Source organism: Procambarus clarkii, chromosome 8, assembly GCF_040958095.1.
Source record: "Procambarus clarkii isolate CNS0578487 chromosome 8, FALCON_Pclarkii_2.0, whole genome shotgun sequence".
In the NCBI taxonomy this organism is placed as follows: Eukaryota; Metazoa; Arthropoda; class Malacostraca; order Decapoda; family Cambaridae; genus Procambarus; species Procambarus clarkii.
Genome location: NC_091157.1, coordinates 50,464,672 through 50,479,709, shown reverse-complemented (window position 1 = coordinate 50,479,709; position 15,038 = coordinate 50,464,672). Strand labels below are relative to the sequence as shown.

At 42.8% G+C, this 15,038-nt stretch overlaps 1 protein-coding gene across 2 annotated transcripts in view; it reads right to left on the bottom strand.

Moving 5' to 3' along the window:
• The window catches only part of LOC123759691 (post-GPI attachment to proteins factor 6), a 36,679-nt gene that overhangs the window by 17,039 nt on the left and 4,602 nt on the right, over window positions 1-15,038 (bottom strand). For both annotated transcript variants that reach the window (XM_045744915.2, XM_045744916.2), the window contains 5 exons: window positions 12,769-12,891; window positions 10,648-10,775; window positions 7,440-7,732; window positions 4,785-5,149; window positions 1,154-1,285 (listed from right to left, as the gene is read on the bottom strand). In XM_045744915.2, coding sequence (XP_045600871.1) covers window positions 1,154-1,285; window positions 4,785-5,149; window positions 7,440-7,732; window positions 10,648-10,775; window positions 12,769-12,891 — 1,041 coding nt within the window. The remainder of the gene's footprint in view (window positions 1-1,153; window positions 1,286-4,784; window positions 5,150-7,439; window positions 7,733-10,647; window positions 10,776-12,768; window positions 12,892-15,038) is intronic.

Below are 15,038 nucleotides of genomic sequence, written 5' to 3'. Positions count from 1 at the left end.
CCAGTCGGGTTCTGGCTCGTGGTCCCTGGTAGGCCTAGAACTGACTGATGCCGAAGTCTAATAATTTACATATCAGCCAGGATAGCTCTGGGGAGCAGAAGGGGCTTCCCCCAGAAAAATCCTGTTGCCACCAACAGAACAGAGATAACAGCTTCCTAAGGAAACAGAAGACAAAAATGGGGTGTCTAACAACAGGGGAAAGGGACCATATCGAATACCTGTATAATAATCATACGACAGGAGGAGGCCCAGTCAGAGGCTAGGCTGTGGGAACATTGATCCTCAGAATCATCAACAGGTAGGCAGTCACACTTTCCAACTTCAGAATTGCTTTTAAATACATGGATGGCTAAATATTTAAGAAATTATTCACAACATTTGTGAGACAAAAATTGGAATATGTAGTGGTTGTATGGTGCCCATTTATCAAGAAGCCCTTCTCCAAACTGGAAAAGGGGCAAAGACATGCAACTAAGTGGCTTCTGGAACTAAAAAACAAGAATTTACAAGTAGAGGCTGGAGGTGTTATATATATCAAAGCTACAAGACAGAAGAAAAAGACGTGACATGATCAATACGTACAAGATAATAACAGGAATCGACAAAACTGACAAGAAGAATTTTTGAAACCTGGGGCTTCAAGAACAAGTCACAAATTCAAGCTAAGGAAATAAAGCTTCCTTATAACATTAGAAAGTTCACTTTTACAAAAGGAGTGGTAGACAGTTGAAACAAGTGAGAAAGTGGTGGATGATCAGAGCTGATCAAGGAAGCTGGCTGTGGGGCTGGGGCCAGCCACCTGGTAGGGGCTACTGGTACAGTACTAACAGCTTCAAGCTAGTTTTGAGTGAATCTACTGTTTTGTTTTGAAACTCTTGTGGAGTTATTTGGCAGTTTCGTTTTCTGTAAACCTTACAGTTGTCTGTATACATTCGCTAACCTGGATATTTATCCTAGTAGGGTGGCAGATCATCACTTGCTCCCTGCTCCTACCTCTGTGTGAGGGGGGGCCAGGTTATGGCATCTAGAAGCTACTGGTAGGCTTCCCCAGAATGACCCTTTAGATGATGCAATTGACATCTGTAAGAAATTGACAAGATACGAGATAAAAAATATATGCACAAGCATATTATAACTAATTGCTTTTACTCACCATCAGCAGCTCATCCATGAGTAAATTGATACTCAAAGTTCCACCAATGTCTGTGAAGGGCAGAAGCTTTAGATATGTGAAGACAGGCAAGTCTTTCTGAACTGACAACCATGTACTATACCATTCTGGCCCCTGTAAATCATGTGTGTATTTAGTACAGTATTTCCAACGACTAGCCAGCTACAAATAGATTATTCTATATTTAACTTTGCAATAAAAAATTAACCAAATTATATCACAAAAATTAATACATTAATACTATTTTAGGTTAACAAACTTGCATATGAGCTATGTTAAAAAAATTCTTTCACTGTTAATTTATTTTTACTCTTTAACTGCTCATACTAAATTGATTCATTAGGAGAAGCCAATGCTTCCATGTACACGAACACACAACCTTTTTTATACTAAGTTTCTAAGCACATGGTTAAATTTCAGCAGTAAGCTGATCAATGTGGAATAGCATGATTATTCATGCTAACCACTGGGTCTACTTCATTTTTTGTCATGTGTTAGATCCCCATCCCCCCCAACACACATACACACACACACACACACACACACACACACACACACACACACACACACACACACACACACACACACACACACACACACACACACACAGTAGTTTCAAATCATCATATGGCAAAGGGTGCTGGGAAGGTAGGATATCACAACTGTAGCTCTCATCCTGTAATTAGTAGGCATCCATCATTCACGGAAGACTATGGCGCTGCGCTCTGGTTGTTGGTCTCTCCAAGGCGCAAAGCCAGGGTAGGTTGATACAGGGAAGAAGCTGTCACCCATGCAGCAGGTCCCCCCCTCTCCGTGGTGCCGAAAGTCTCCAATGGAATGGCAAACGCCAATACGATTGGTTTCAGCTCTGTTGCAGGAACTGTCAGAACGATGTTGAAAGCAACCTTAGTTGCCTTCAATTTTTGCTTTTGAAGGCAAAAATTACACTTAAGTAATTTTACAGAGAGAGAGAGGGGGGGGGGGGATTAAGCATCATCGGAAGGGAGGGAGGGAGGGAGAGGCCAACAGCGGTGGCAATGGCTGCAGTGGTATCAGCAGCAGCAAAAGCAACAGCGGCACCTGCAGCAGCAGTGGCTAAGGCAGCAGCGACGGTGGGAGCAGCCGCAGTAGCGTTGCTTGTGGTGGCCATGACGGCAGCAGCAGTGGCAGAGGCGACAGCAGGAGCAGCAGTAGCAGTGATGGTGAAGGTGGCAGTAGCAGCAGTGGTTGCAGCAGGCAAGCAACCAACAAATCCCACAGGACTCTGTGTCAAAGGTGCCACTGACCCAACAGGCAGCAGCAGAGGCAGAAAATGTGATTGTCACACAGTGGAACAGATGATGAACAATACTCAAACTCGCACAAAGTGAGAGCAGATTTAATGTTAGAAGGCCCATAGGACCACCAAACCCACAGGGCAATTCCATGGTCTGAAGGGTAAACCAAGCAGGACATCCAGGCACTGGGATCACTACACCAGACCTAAAAGTAAACTGACAACCTGATTCACATGGCTGTGAAGGCCGACTTCGGTGTGCTGAGAGAAGTGCGCAAACCACCAGTGTGGCCGCCAGTCAAAGTCGCACCTGATCTAAGTGAAGACAGGAAAGTCCCAAGCCACCTGACCCACCCTGAACAAGGATCACCACAAGCAAAGATGACCTACAAGGAAGCAACTCCAAAACACTCCTGGGAAGATAACCCAGGAAATGCAAGGACAGAACTAGGGAGCACACAGGGAAGGTAACTCTGCACACATGCAGCTCCAATCACTCAAAACTAAGCTCAAACTAACCACAGTGTACAGGAAATGCCACCAAAGGCAAACACCACAAACTGAACAGCTGACAATGAAGTACCTCCCCCCACCCCCCCGCCATATAAGTGGGGGAGGTTGGGCAAATAAGTTTGCGCTGGTTCCAAGAGAATTCGGTAATTCGTTTCACATAATTACATAGTTTTTTAAGTGGGTTTTGAGGTATCGATCTCTTTTGAAGCCAGAAATGGTTTGTTTGACTCGCTGATTTTTTGGTTGTCTTCCTCAGTGAGGTGGCGAAAATAAATATCACCGTTCCCTGCACTTCTAGAAGTGGGCTAGGTTCTGGTGCTGGTCCCCAGTATGCCTACAGAATGTCATAGCTGATGTGACTTAGTAGATGATACCTTCTCAGCACAGTAGCTTCAGGGAGTCACAAGGGGCTCTCCCAGAAAAGATTAGAGATTCAAGCTTAGGGAACAAAGGTACTGAAAAAATATTAAAAAGTTTTCTTTTGCAGACAGTTAAATGAGGTGGTGGATGGCAAAATTGTCAGTACAGTAGTTTCATATTATCATATGACAAAACATAGCTCTCATCCTGTAACTACAATCTGGTAATTGCACTTAGGTAATTACAGAACAAGTCCTAGGATGACCAGCACTGAGCATAAAAGCACCAAGACCCACTGTGAAAGATGGTGACTGAAGCACTACTGTATTGCTCTGGGCAAGGCATCAGCAACAGAACTGAAGCGCGAGCTGGCATTAAACCAAGTCGGGCCACCTGATGGCGGTATTTGGTAGTAACAGGTTCTAACTAGTTTTATGCAAATTATTTTGTTTACGTTGAATTGTTTAGGTAGTTGTTTGATCCTTTTAAGCCTTTTGAGTCTTGTGAACTCAGCAGTGACTGTAAAGCTTTGCTAACTTTCTGGAGGCTTTACCAGTGAAATGATGGAATTTCACTTGCTCTCTGTGCCTCTGTGAGGGGTCAGGTTCTGGCTCTGGTACCCAGTAGACCTAATAGAACTCCCATGACTGGAGTAACTTTAGTATGGAACACACTCAGCTATTAGGAGCCACCATGGGGCTCCTCTAGAAAACATGTACAGGATTTTCTAGAAGACGTGTGATGAAAGTGTTTTTATTGAGAAAAAAAATTAGTGTAGGATGTGACCCATACATCAGCTTGCAAGCAGCCACGTCAAACATCTAAGTTGACCAAACCACTAACTAGGAGGCCTGGTCAGGGAACCAGGCCAAGGGGACGTTGATCCTCGGAACCATCGATAGGTAAACAGCAGGTATACCAGGTATAAATGTCGAGAAGTTTGGGCATAAAGATCTAGATTTCATTCTCTCACTGATACGTAAGCACTGACAGGAAAGTAGCTATGTGCTGCCAGTGAGCAAGAGTATGGTTCATGCAAGGGTTGCCAATCTTATCCATGCATTTGCTCGTTTTGTTGCTTCCTACCTTTCTGGTAGATTTTCCTTCAGATTACTGTGGTGATTAGTAACCCCCAACTTCTGTTACCTTAATTATAGGGACCAGATTTTGGTACTGGCTTTTGTTAGGCGCTTATGAATTTTTTAGCCTGATGTGGTAACCAAAGTTTAGAAGTTCCCAAAGTTCAGAACTCAAAAATCACTGAGAGGACCCACCCAGATTTTGTATTCTTTTTTCAAAGCCTAAAGATTGAGACATTTGTTGCTATTCTTGATTTTCATCCCTAAACAATGATCTTTTATAATTCTTGACCTTTCTAGGATTTCTCTAAAATATACAGCGTACAATTGATAAAGATTAAACTATTAGTAACTATATTAAACTTCAGCAAGTAGTTAAGTATACCTGTATCAAAAATGTATCGGTAAAATCACTGGCATGCTTGATCCGAGCAAGTGGCAACAAAGGATAACACCGATGACTCTCTGCAGTAAGGTCAACATCCAGTGGCAAAGGCTCATCAGTAATGTGGGACAAGATAAGTGGAGATTCATTAGTGATATTAGGCCACACTTCTTCCCAGTCTAAAACCTTTGATGGTTCTTGTTGTGTGTTACTATAATCTTCACTAGCTGAGACTGACACAGTGATATTTATAGGTGTAGCTGTTCCAACAAACTCCATCTCTTGTTTAGATGATACCTCAGTATATTCAGATGTTTTTACATCTCGAATGTGTGGCCTTAACTTCTTGAAGGCACTACCGCATTCTGAAATACAACAATAAATGATGATACTTTTCATTTCAAGCATAGTTTATTGATTGTAAATATGAGCTTCAAATGAACAAATCCACAGGGGCCGTGACGAGGATTCGAACCTACGTCCAGGAGCATCCCAGATGCTGCCTTAATCGAATGAGCTACGACATGGTCAAAAGAGTTGAAACCGAAGTTCTACTGAACTTACTGGATCCTGCAGCCTCTCCGAGGCACAAACCAGGGTTTTACAGAACTCCCCCATGCACTCGAGCTATGTCAATAGGCCGTTCTCCCTCTTAGCCCTTACTTTGTTACACACAGAAATCACAAAGGCTATTGACATAGCTCGAGTGCATGGAGGAGTTGTGTAAAACCCTGGTTTGTGCCTCGGAGAGGCTGCAGGATCCAGTAAGTTCAGTAGAACTTCGGTTTCAACTCTTTTGACCATGTCGTAGCTCAGTTGATTAAGGCAGCATCTGGGATGCTCCCGGACGTAGGTTCGAATCCTCATCACGGCCCTTGTGGATTTGTTCATTTGATGCATCATGCCATTGTGATTTGTGTGTGTAATGAGCTTCAAATCTTCAATAACCTATGGTAAAATATGCAAAATAAATACAGCACTGATTGTAATATGAAAACTCTTTCTGACAGGCCCTCAGAAGCTCCTGATGCTACAACTTGGACACACCCAAGCCTTGGGAAACATACCAGTCCACTAATGACCCACGAACAACTACCGAGGACCAGAATCAGCGTCTGGCCCCCAGTCCCCCTCAGAGAGTCTAAGGAATGGATGTGGAGGGAAGGGATGTGAATAGAGGGAAAAAAACATCAAAAAACAAAGGACAGTCCTAAACAAGCAAATGCATCAAAACATTTGAAACCCTGCAAACAAGGTTTCCATAAGGATTTTGGTAAGTAAGGGAAGTAACCTGTTACCACAAGGATATCACAACCTAGTTACAGTTCCTCACCAAAAGTTGGCAGCACGAGCAACTTTTTTGGGGGGGAGGGGGGGGGGGGGTTCTGTCAGATATTCGTCCACTATTATGCCCTTTTTTACTGTGATGCTGCTTATTTATCCCTCCCAAATTTTTTAAAATACTAGAGCACCCAGCCCTCAACCCTCCCAAAAGTGTTAGCTAAAGAAGTGGAGGTGGAATCTAGGTTAAACTGGGATGAAAGATAAAATGATGACTCCTTGCAGATCATCAAACTCTAAGGGCCAAGTACCAAACACTGTCGAGTGTCAAAGGGCAACCAAATCCTACCTTCCAGCAACCACAAATCCCCGAGCACCTCTTGCCTCAGAGGAGAAGAATGCCCCCACAAGGTGCCTGTCAACCAAATAAGAGCATGAGCTACCAAAAGTAGCACCCAACCCCTGGAATATTCCAAAGAAATAGGAGGGAGTGGAGGAGACAGAAGTACAGTTGCCTTCTTTTACGACTCACAGTCAGGGATCCCAGTTTGATTCCAAGGTGGGACAGAAATGGCTTGATGCATTTCCTTTCATCTAATGCACCTGTTCGCCTAACCCTAAGGGCAGAGTCAGTGGTTCAACCTTGGGGAGACCTCAATACAAGCCTAAAATATATATAATCGGGCTTCCTGTCCCTGACAAACTGAATTATTAGAAGGCTCAGCTCAAGACGTTGGATACCCCAAAGATGCCGTTGCAAATCCTTCTTCAGCTGGCTCCTGCAGATCCCCAGCCAAAAGGTGCATCTGGGCCTGAACCAGCAGAAGAGGTCAAGAAGCTGACCTGACTATGCCAGACGAACTGGCCTCTTGAAAACAAAGGTGCAATGCTGGCACAAGTATCCATGACCAACTACTAAATTTCCTCCTAATGGGATAATGCAGTGCCCATGTCAAAAAAGAAAAAAAACTTTCAAGGATAAAAACCAGGAAGCATGAATCTGCATTGCAACCTATGCCTGATAGGCTGCCAACCATGACGGCTGTACAATCATCACCATTGTCCAGTGATGACACATGTCATACCTTGATGGTAAAAGACTATTGAATCCAGCAGGCAGACTAGAGGAGACAACAAGAGTGTTGTAGCATCGAGTAGCTACTAAGATGGCCCTCCCAGAAAATAATTAGATATGCTACATCTAGCAACACTTAATGACTGTAATCAAGTCAACACTAAAATGGTTAAGTATGCAAGTTAATCGTTTCCTTAGTTTCAATACATATTGCTCGAGTTATATGTTTATATATAAAGTATTAGCTAAAGCTTCTGCACTCTACTAATGTGTAAATAAAAACAAAAGTATCTACTGACCTTTGGTGCGAATTGTAATATCTATACCAGTCTCCCCTTCAGTTACAACCAAGAGATAGTAATAACCATCAGAATAGGGTCTCGCTTCTTTAAAAATATGACTTCCTCCTTGGGTGATATTGGATACTCCACCATCTGGGTTATATGCTGGAAGAGATCTGGCACTAAGGGCAAGGGATCGCAAGCACCAACGAAAAAGACGTTCTCCTGTATCACGGTTTATAATTTGTTCAAGCATGTGGCAATTTGAGACATTGACTTCTAAATACCATGTATGGGAGGGGACATAGAACCTGCAAAACAAACAAATTAAACTATTATGTAAAATATCATATACATTATTTAAATAAACAGGAAACTGAAAAAATCTTCTGTTTACAAATTATACCCTTAATTGCTAAGTTATTGTCACATGTTGATCCTCTAAGCCAATGCAGTTATTTCTCACTTGCAAATTTACTTATTATTGCCTGGTTTTAATACAAATTAGATAAATTTTGTTATAATACAGCTATATAGATGTATTATAAATCTGGTTATAATACAGCTATATAGGTGTATTGGAGTTAACCTACACCCATGAAATATTCTACAATCCTTTTATAATTGCTTACTATATGATGAGGTTATTGTAATGGCTTGTGGCTATCATCAAATCATAATTCAGTGTTCACACCAATGTTTGAATCTATCTCTGGACATTACCAGACAAAACAGCAGCAGAGGAATGGGTTGAAAGAAAGTTCCTTGTAGCTGCACCAGGTACTGGTTTACATGAAATAGAGGTGAGCATATCATATTACAGGTGTATATACAGTACTCAATGACTTTTTATAAATTCTCTGTACATAAAGCGAGATATTCATCAAAATTTGCAAACAAAGGTGAAGTAATGAACATGAAAATCATGCACCTTAAACATGAGTGTACTCACCCCTCCATCAAGGATAAGTAAACTGTATCTCATGTCAATGTACCAAATGACTTCCTCCACCTGACTTCGTCCTACAGTGTACAAAGCCAGAAGAGACATTGCTATGTGTGTTTTTGGCCTTTTCCTTCCTTTTTGCATGCAAATATAATTTTTTACTGATTTTTGACACAGGTGAGGTATGAATTTTGATGATAGCCACTCTTTCAAGGTTACTATTCTAGTAACAATTCAACCGTAAGAAAGTATTGCATCACCCAATTATAATTATAAAATCTGTGTTAAATATGTAATTACTTTCTAAGTGTTAAAAGTATTAAAAACCAATGTTAAATGTAATGAAATGCCAATTTCTCGCTGAGGCCCAGTGATTACCTGTAGCTACAGTGTTGATGTAATACTAAACTACTATGTGCCATCAGTTGGAGTTCTTTTACTGAAGATTATGAGCCAGAACCTGGTCCCATCTAAAGAGGCACAGAAATCATTGGCATTATGATCAAATTTATCAGTAAATTTTAATCATACCACCACCACCATCAGGAAAGAACCAACAAAATCAGTGAAACAAAACAGACCACTGCTGGTTATAAGAGATACGAGACCTCAAAATTGCCAAAAGAGCTTCCCAACAATGTAAACAAATGTTAGAAAATTCATGAAACTAACAAATTAATTTACCCCAACTCTACCCCTCGTTTAGGGAGGGGAGGCAGACTGGGTCAGCTGGCTGCTCCAGCCTCAGTTTTATGATGGTAACCCCCCTTCCACTCTCTGGGGTACGGAAGGTGTCAGGGAGCCACCAAGAGACCCAAACGAGGCCCTGCCAAGTCCAAACCTAAAATGGAACCACTGAACAGCCTCCAGGTTAACCAGGGACCCGAACCAGTGAACTGGGAAAGAACCAGATCCCTGGCCAGCTGATACACAGACTGACCGGGGGCCCACACCAGCCAGTCGTCGAGGTAGGCCAACACACCCAGTAGGCTCAGGAATCTGTACACCAGTTGATTGACAGTCGAGAGGCAGGACCAAAGAGCCAGAGCTCAACCCCCACAAGCACAACTAGATGTGAACAACTAGGTGAGTACACAAACCCCTAACAGATGCAGCTGGGCGATAACGACCTGCGCTTGCCTGGTATAACAAAACGGACACAAATTTGAGAAGTAAAATTCAAATTCTGCAGCTGGTACTGAAACAAGTCCAACTGAGATACAGACATTGAAACACCAGATGATGAAAACCTCCTGAAATAGTACATGTCTGATGCCTAGAAACAAACTCTGGGGTTAGTCACTGAGTAGTCAAACTTGTGTATCAGGTAGGGAGTGGGGGGAGGTTGTAAGAAAAACGATCCCCCTGAAGCAAAATATCCTCTGCAGAAGAACCAACATCCAGGAAGCATTGAAGGGCAGCCATGGACTCTCCCTGCACTACCCATCAGCCCCAAAAGCCAGCCATGTTGTCCCCAGGGCAGAGCCAAATTCCTCACCCAATACTTGGGACAGAAAGATATTATCCTAAGAAAGAGGACTGAAGCTGGTGAAAGGTTGTGAATGTAAAGGTTCTGATTTCCCAGTGGGAAATAAATGGGTCCACCCCTGGAGAAGCCACACTACACCCCGAGCTAAGCACTGACCCAACTGCAAAACTCTCAGATGCTAAAGAGCCAGAACCAGGGAGAAGCATATGGGTGGTTAGCAAGTGAAATGCATTGAAGGAAGATGTTGATGAAGCCAGTTCCATTCACATCTTGAAGAAAATATATAATGAAAACGTTTATGTTGGAGAGATAATTAGTAAACTAGGTTTAAATTGATTGCCAGCAAGAAGGTGGGCCATAAAGAGCTAGATTTCACTCCCCCTTGCCAAGTCACTGATAGGTAAGCACGAGGAGCATGTATGACAGTGTTGGCAGCCTAGGGTCTCATGCTACTGTGGCCACCATCTGGTAGCGAGCATGTGCTCTGAGCTAGTGTTTAGGCCTGGTTAATAATTGTTTATAAACAGAATCCGCATTACAAATGTGATTCCTTTGTGGTGGTCTTTCTTCTGGTTACTCTGGTTATCTCGGACCCCAAAACTTCCCTTCCTTCTATTGAGTTTGCCAGATTCTGGTACTATACTGGTCCCTGGTAGTCAATTGTGAATCCACTGAGCCTGGTTCAGTACTGAGGATTTAACAAGTATACTGTGTGTAACTCAAGAGCTACAAAGGACACTCACAGAAAAATGTAAAATATAATTTAGTAAACAGATTTATAGTTTACTAACCTGTAGTAGGAAAGGTTTTCACTTGTTCTAACTGACTGCGTTATGCCAATGTTAAGGGTTTGTACGTGGTCTTTCTGACTCCACATTGCAATGGATCCTAAGCTGTAACGACATTTATGTATAATACCCTGAAAAAACAAAAATTTATCCTAGATTCAAGTTTCAAATATCTTGTATGCATCATGCTTCTGAAGTCTAAGGTCAAAAAGCCAAAAATTACACAGCATACTGCTTTTAACCTTAGGTTTATGCACATAATCATATTTAATTCATAAGAAATAATACAATTTTAATTTAAATTGGCTCACTGCATTCTAATTTATTTGTAATTTAAGTACAAACTCAGCCTGCAAGCCTGCCCATCACACAATTGATTGCCTGCCAGGCCATCCACCAACCCACTGCACAAAGAATTACCTGCATGCCATCACCCACAGGATGGCAGGCAGGGCATGTCTTAGTAGATATGATGGATTAGCAGAAGAGATACTTCTCATTAAAACCGGAAAGAATCAAGGTGGAATCTTTCCTCCCTTTCCTGGACTCACTAATCCTTGAACTGACAAAATGTACAGAGGCTTGTTCACAGACTGGAAATCTGCTTTATTTCTTCAGAGAATTGAAAACCATTGCTTCTGATGAAGCAATGGTAGTTTCAATAGCGTAGTAGTTTCAATAGTTTCACGCTATTGTCATTTCTGTGTGTAATGATGTAAGGGCGAAGAGGTAGAATAGCTTATTGGCAGAGCTCGGGTGCATGGAGGAATTGTGTAAAATCCTGGTTTGTGTCTTGGAGAGACTGCATGATCCGTGATAGGTCAAGTTGATTTCCCGGTTGCAATTCTTTTGACAATGTCATAGCTCAGTCGATTAAGGTGCTTCTGGGATCCTCTCGGACATAGGTTCGAACCCTCGTTACGGCCCTTGTGGATTTGCTCATTTAAAGCATCACGCTATTGTGATTTCTGTGTATAAAGCAGTATGATTAATATTGTCGACCATTTAATTTTTATTCTTGTGAGTGGTTGTTGTAAGAGCTCCAGCATACTGGTTTGCCCAGGGGCCCATAATGCTGTTAAGATGGCCCTGACCCCTTCACCCCCATACGAGTGGTGGAGTTGGGACGAACTAGCACACGCTAGTTTCAAGAGATTCAATAGTTTATTTATATAGTTAAGGAAGTTCATTAGGCAAGTTGCGAGGCTTCAGTCTTTTGAACCCAGCAGTTTCCTATTTTGGCTGTCTGATTTTCTGGATGTCTTCCCAATGATGTGACGGACTGTCATCATCTCCTTGCGTCATCATCTCTTTTTTTTTTTTTTCGGGGGGTGGGGGGGTGCAGGTTTTGGCTTTAGTCCCTGGTAGGCCTAAGAATTCCACAGCTGATGCAATCTTCTCAGTGAGATAGCTTCAGGAAGCCATTGGGGCTCACCAAGAAATTGGCATTACATTGATCATTACTTTTTTCAAGATGGTGGCTGCTTACTATTGCCCCTGGGCACCATGGGGCCTATTGCCACTTGGGGCCTCGTAGCCTGGTGGATAGCGCGCAGGACTCGTAATTCTGTGGCGCGGGTTCGATTCCCGCACGAGGCAGAAACAAATGGGCAAAGTTTCTTTCACCCTGAATGCCCCTGTTACCTAGCAGTAAATAGGTACCTGGGAGTTAGTCAGCTGTCATGGGCTGCTTCCTAGGGGTGGAGGCCTGGTCGAGGACCGGGCCGCGGGGACACTAAAGCCCCGAAATCATCTCAAGATAACCTCAAGATAACCACCTACTTGCCCCATTTACCCCCTTAGGACTTACATCTTACATGGTACTTTTAAAACATTCATGAGTGTGTTGTGCAGTTTACGGATAATTAGCGTGAAACCCCCCCTCAGGACTTACATCTTACATGGTACTTTTAAAACATTCATGAGTGTGTTGTGCAGTTTACGGATAATTAGCGTGAAACCCCCCCTTGGTTGTCACAATGTGGAAATGTTAGTCACAAGCAGAATACATGTTTATTACAAAAATTATTCATAATTTCTTTTGATATCTAAAGATTACAGCATTATAAACAAACAAAATCCATGATGATATTATACCATGACATAAAATAATTAAAAACAAACCTCTTGTTGCATCTGTTCGTTCCAGTTTGGTATATAAGCAGCAGCGAACCAGCTTCCTGGAAGTGGATTATAAACAGGAAGAACTGTTGCATCATGGGGTTGGTATGCTGATTTGGTACTAATCTGCAATTAGAGAATTATTATTATAAGACTATTCTTCTGTATATACAGTACCTCTTAATTTATATTCAATCTGTGAGTAGTTCAGTTGGCTTGAAACCAAGTTTAACTAGAATTTTGTTGTGTTAAGACATATATTAACTTCCCCCAACATGAGCCATATTAAATTAAATGTTTACCCATAAAGGTTACCAATATACAGTACACTGATCTCTGGGCCAACGAGGTTATTTACCATTTTAGTTATTATCACCCAGATATTATTCAAATGATGCAAATATGGTTATATTACATCTGTATGGATGTAATGGTTCACATTAGATGTGGGAGTTCTGTTTGATTTACCAGGTACAAGAGCCTAAACCTGGTTCCCCTCACAAAGGTGCAGAGAGAAAATGACAATTTGCCACCACAGTGGGAAAACATCCAGAAAGTCAGTGATTTACAGACAAGGGAGAATTAACAAGGACCAAATTCCCCAAAATGCCAAACTCCTCCACAAACGATTCACACTGACAAAGAGAAACATTTAAAATTAATGCATAACTCGTAGTACCAAATACCACCACCAGGTGCCCCAGCTCCTGCACGCTTCCATCTTCCTTGCCAATTCTTTCACTGATGTTTTGCTGGACACTTAAGATCCAGGTCTTTCAGATATGGCAAGTTCCCCTGCTTCAACCTAAGTGCTGACCATTCTTGGACTTTTTCTTGCAAAGGCAATTTGCTGTGTACTTTATTCAATATTTAATATTTTGCTTCAAGTTCATTTTTTTTATCTGGCGTGTTGTATGGGCTGCATGCACTCTGGGTTCCTTCCCAGGGTGTGTTTGGGATTTCGCCCAAGTGACCACGCCACTGTGGTAGAGGGCCTCGCTTAGGACTATTCACAAGTCTTTTGACTTCTATGTTTGGATCCTTGACTGGGGGTGTTCAGTTGGTTGTGCTGGGGCACATTGGGGCATGCTGGGGCACACTGGGGTATAGGCTCGCATGTTTGTTTATACGTCATGCTGCAGATATCAGTCACAGCTGGGCTGCTTTGGCTGCACTTGACATCTGTCTTTTGGGGAGCAGCATTAGTGCCCAGGTGTCCTGGTTGTCTAGTTACCTTCAGGTCCTGGTAATCCCCTCACGGGTCTTTTGGTATGGTTGGTTCAGCTCGTTGAGCCTGCACTCGCCATGTGCAAGTTTAAAGGGTGCTCATCATCTTTCCTACCAGACGATGGTCATTCTTTCTACCTCTACTATGCTCCTGCTTGCTTGGTGACACCTACGATCTTGAGTCTTGAGTAGCTTGTTCCTTCTGGGTTTCTGCATTGACCTCGGCTTCCATTCCAGGAGCTTTTCAGGCAGCAGCTGCTGCCCGAGAGCTTGGTTTGCTAGGGTTAGGCATTTGCAGCATTGTGATTAGTTGGATGCCCTGGAGTTGGCCCATATAGAGTTTAGGGATTCATAATTGGATGTAGTGAACTCTACCTGAACTAAGTCCATGCCCATGCTTCCTTCCCCTACAGGTGTGGTTTGCCCTCTTTCTGGTTTCCCAACCCCCTGATTCTGGCTCCGAAGTATCCAAGAGTTTTGGAGATAGGACAGGGTTTGGAGATGCTCGTTGTGTAGCTTGGCCTTTTCTGGGGGTAGCCTCATGCACATTGACAGTGAAGGCAGTTGTGCCTTCTGACACAGCATGCTGACTGTTGAACTTGAAAAACCTAATTTTACTTTGAAATAAACTCATTTTATAAGAGAATAATACATAAATAGGTGGCAGGTGACACCAGATCAATGGGAGCAGCATGTAACAAATTTGTTGGTGATTACATATTCATTAATAATATTTAATGTTTGGCATGTGGGGCTTTTGGCGGTTGCACAGGGGCCTGGCTGCTCGATATGTCGTGGTCGTTCTGGGCCCATTCGGGCCTGTGTCGCCTTGGGTTAGCGGTTGCAGCCAGTTGTCTCGACTTTGAGTTGAGGAGTGATTGCCTGCGGTGACTGCCTCCCGGGTACATCCCTCTTATTTCCTCTGTGGGTAGTTAGCTCCGGGAAGCCGAAAGGGCTTCCCCCAGAAAACCAGCTTTGAATCTAATGAAACGCCATTTTCTGGGTGAGACCCGGAGGCTCCCCGGCATCCCTCTCTCCCTCGGGTC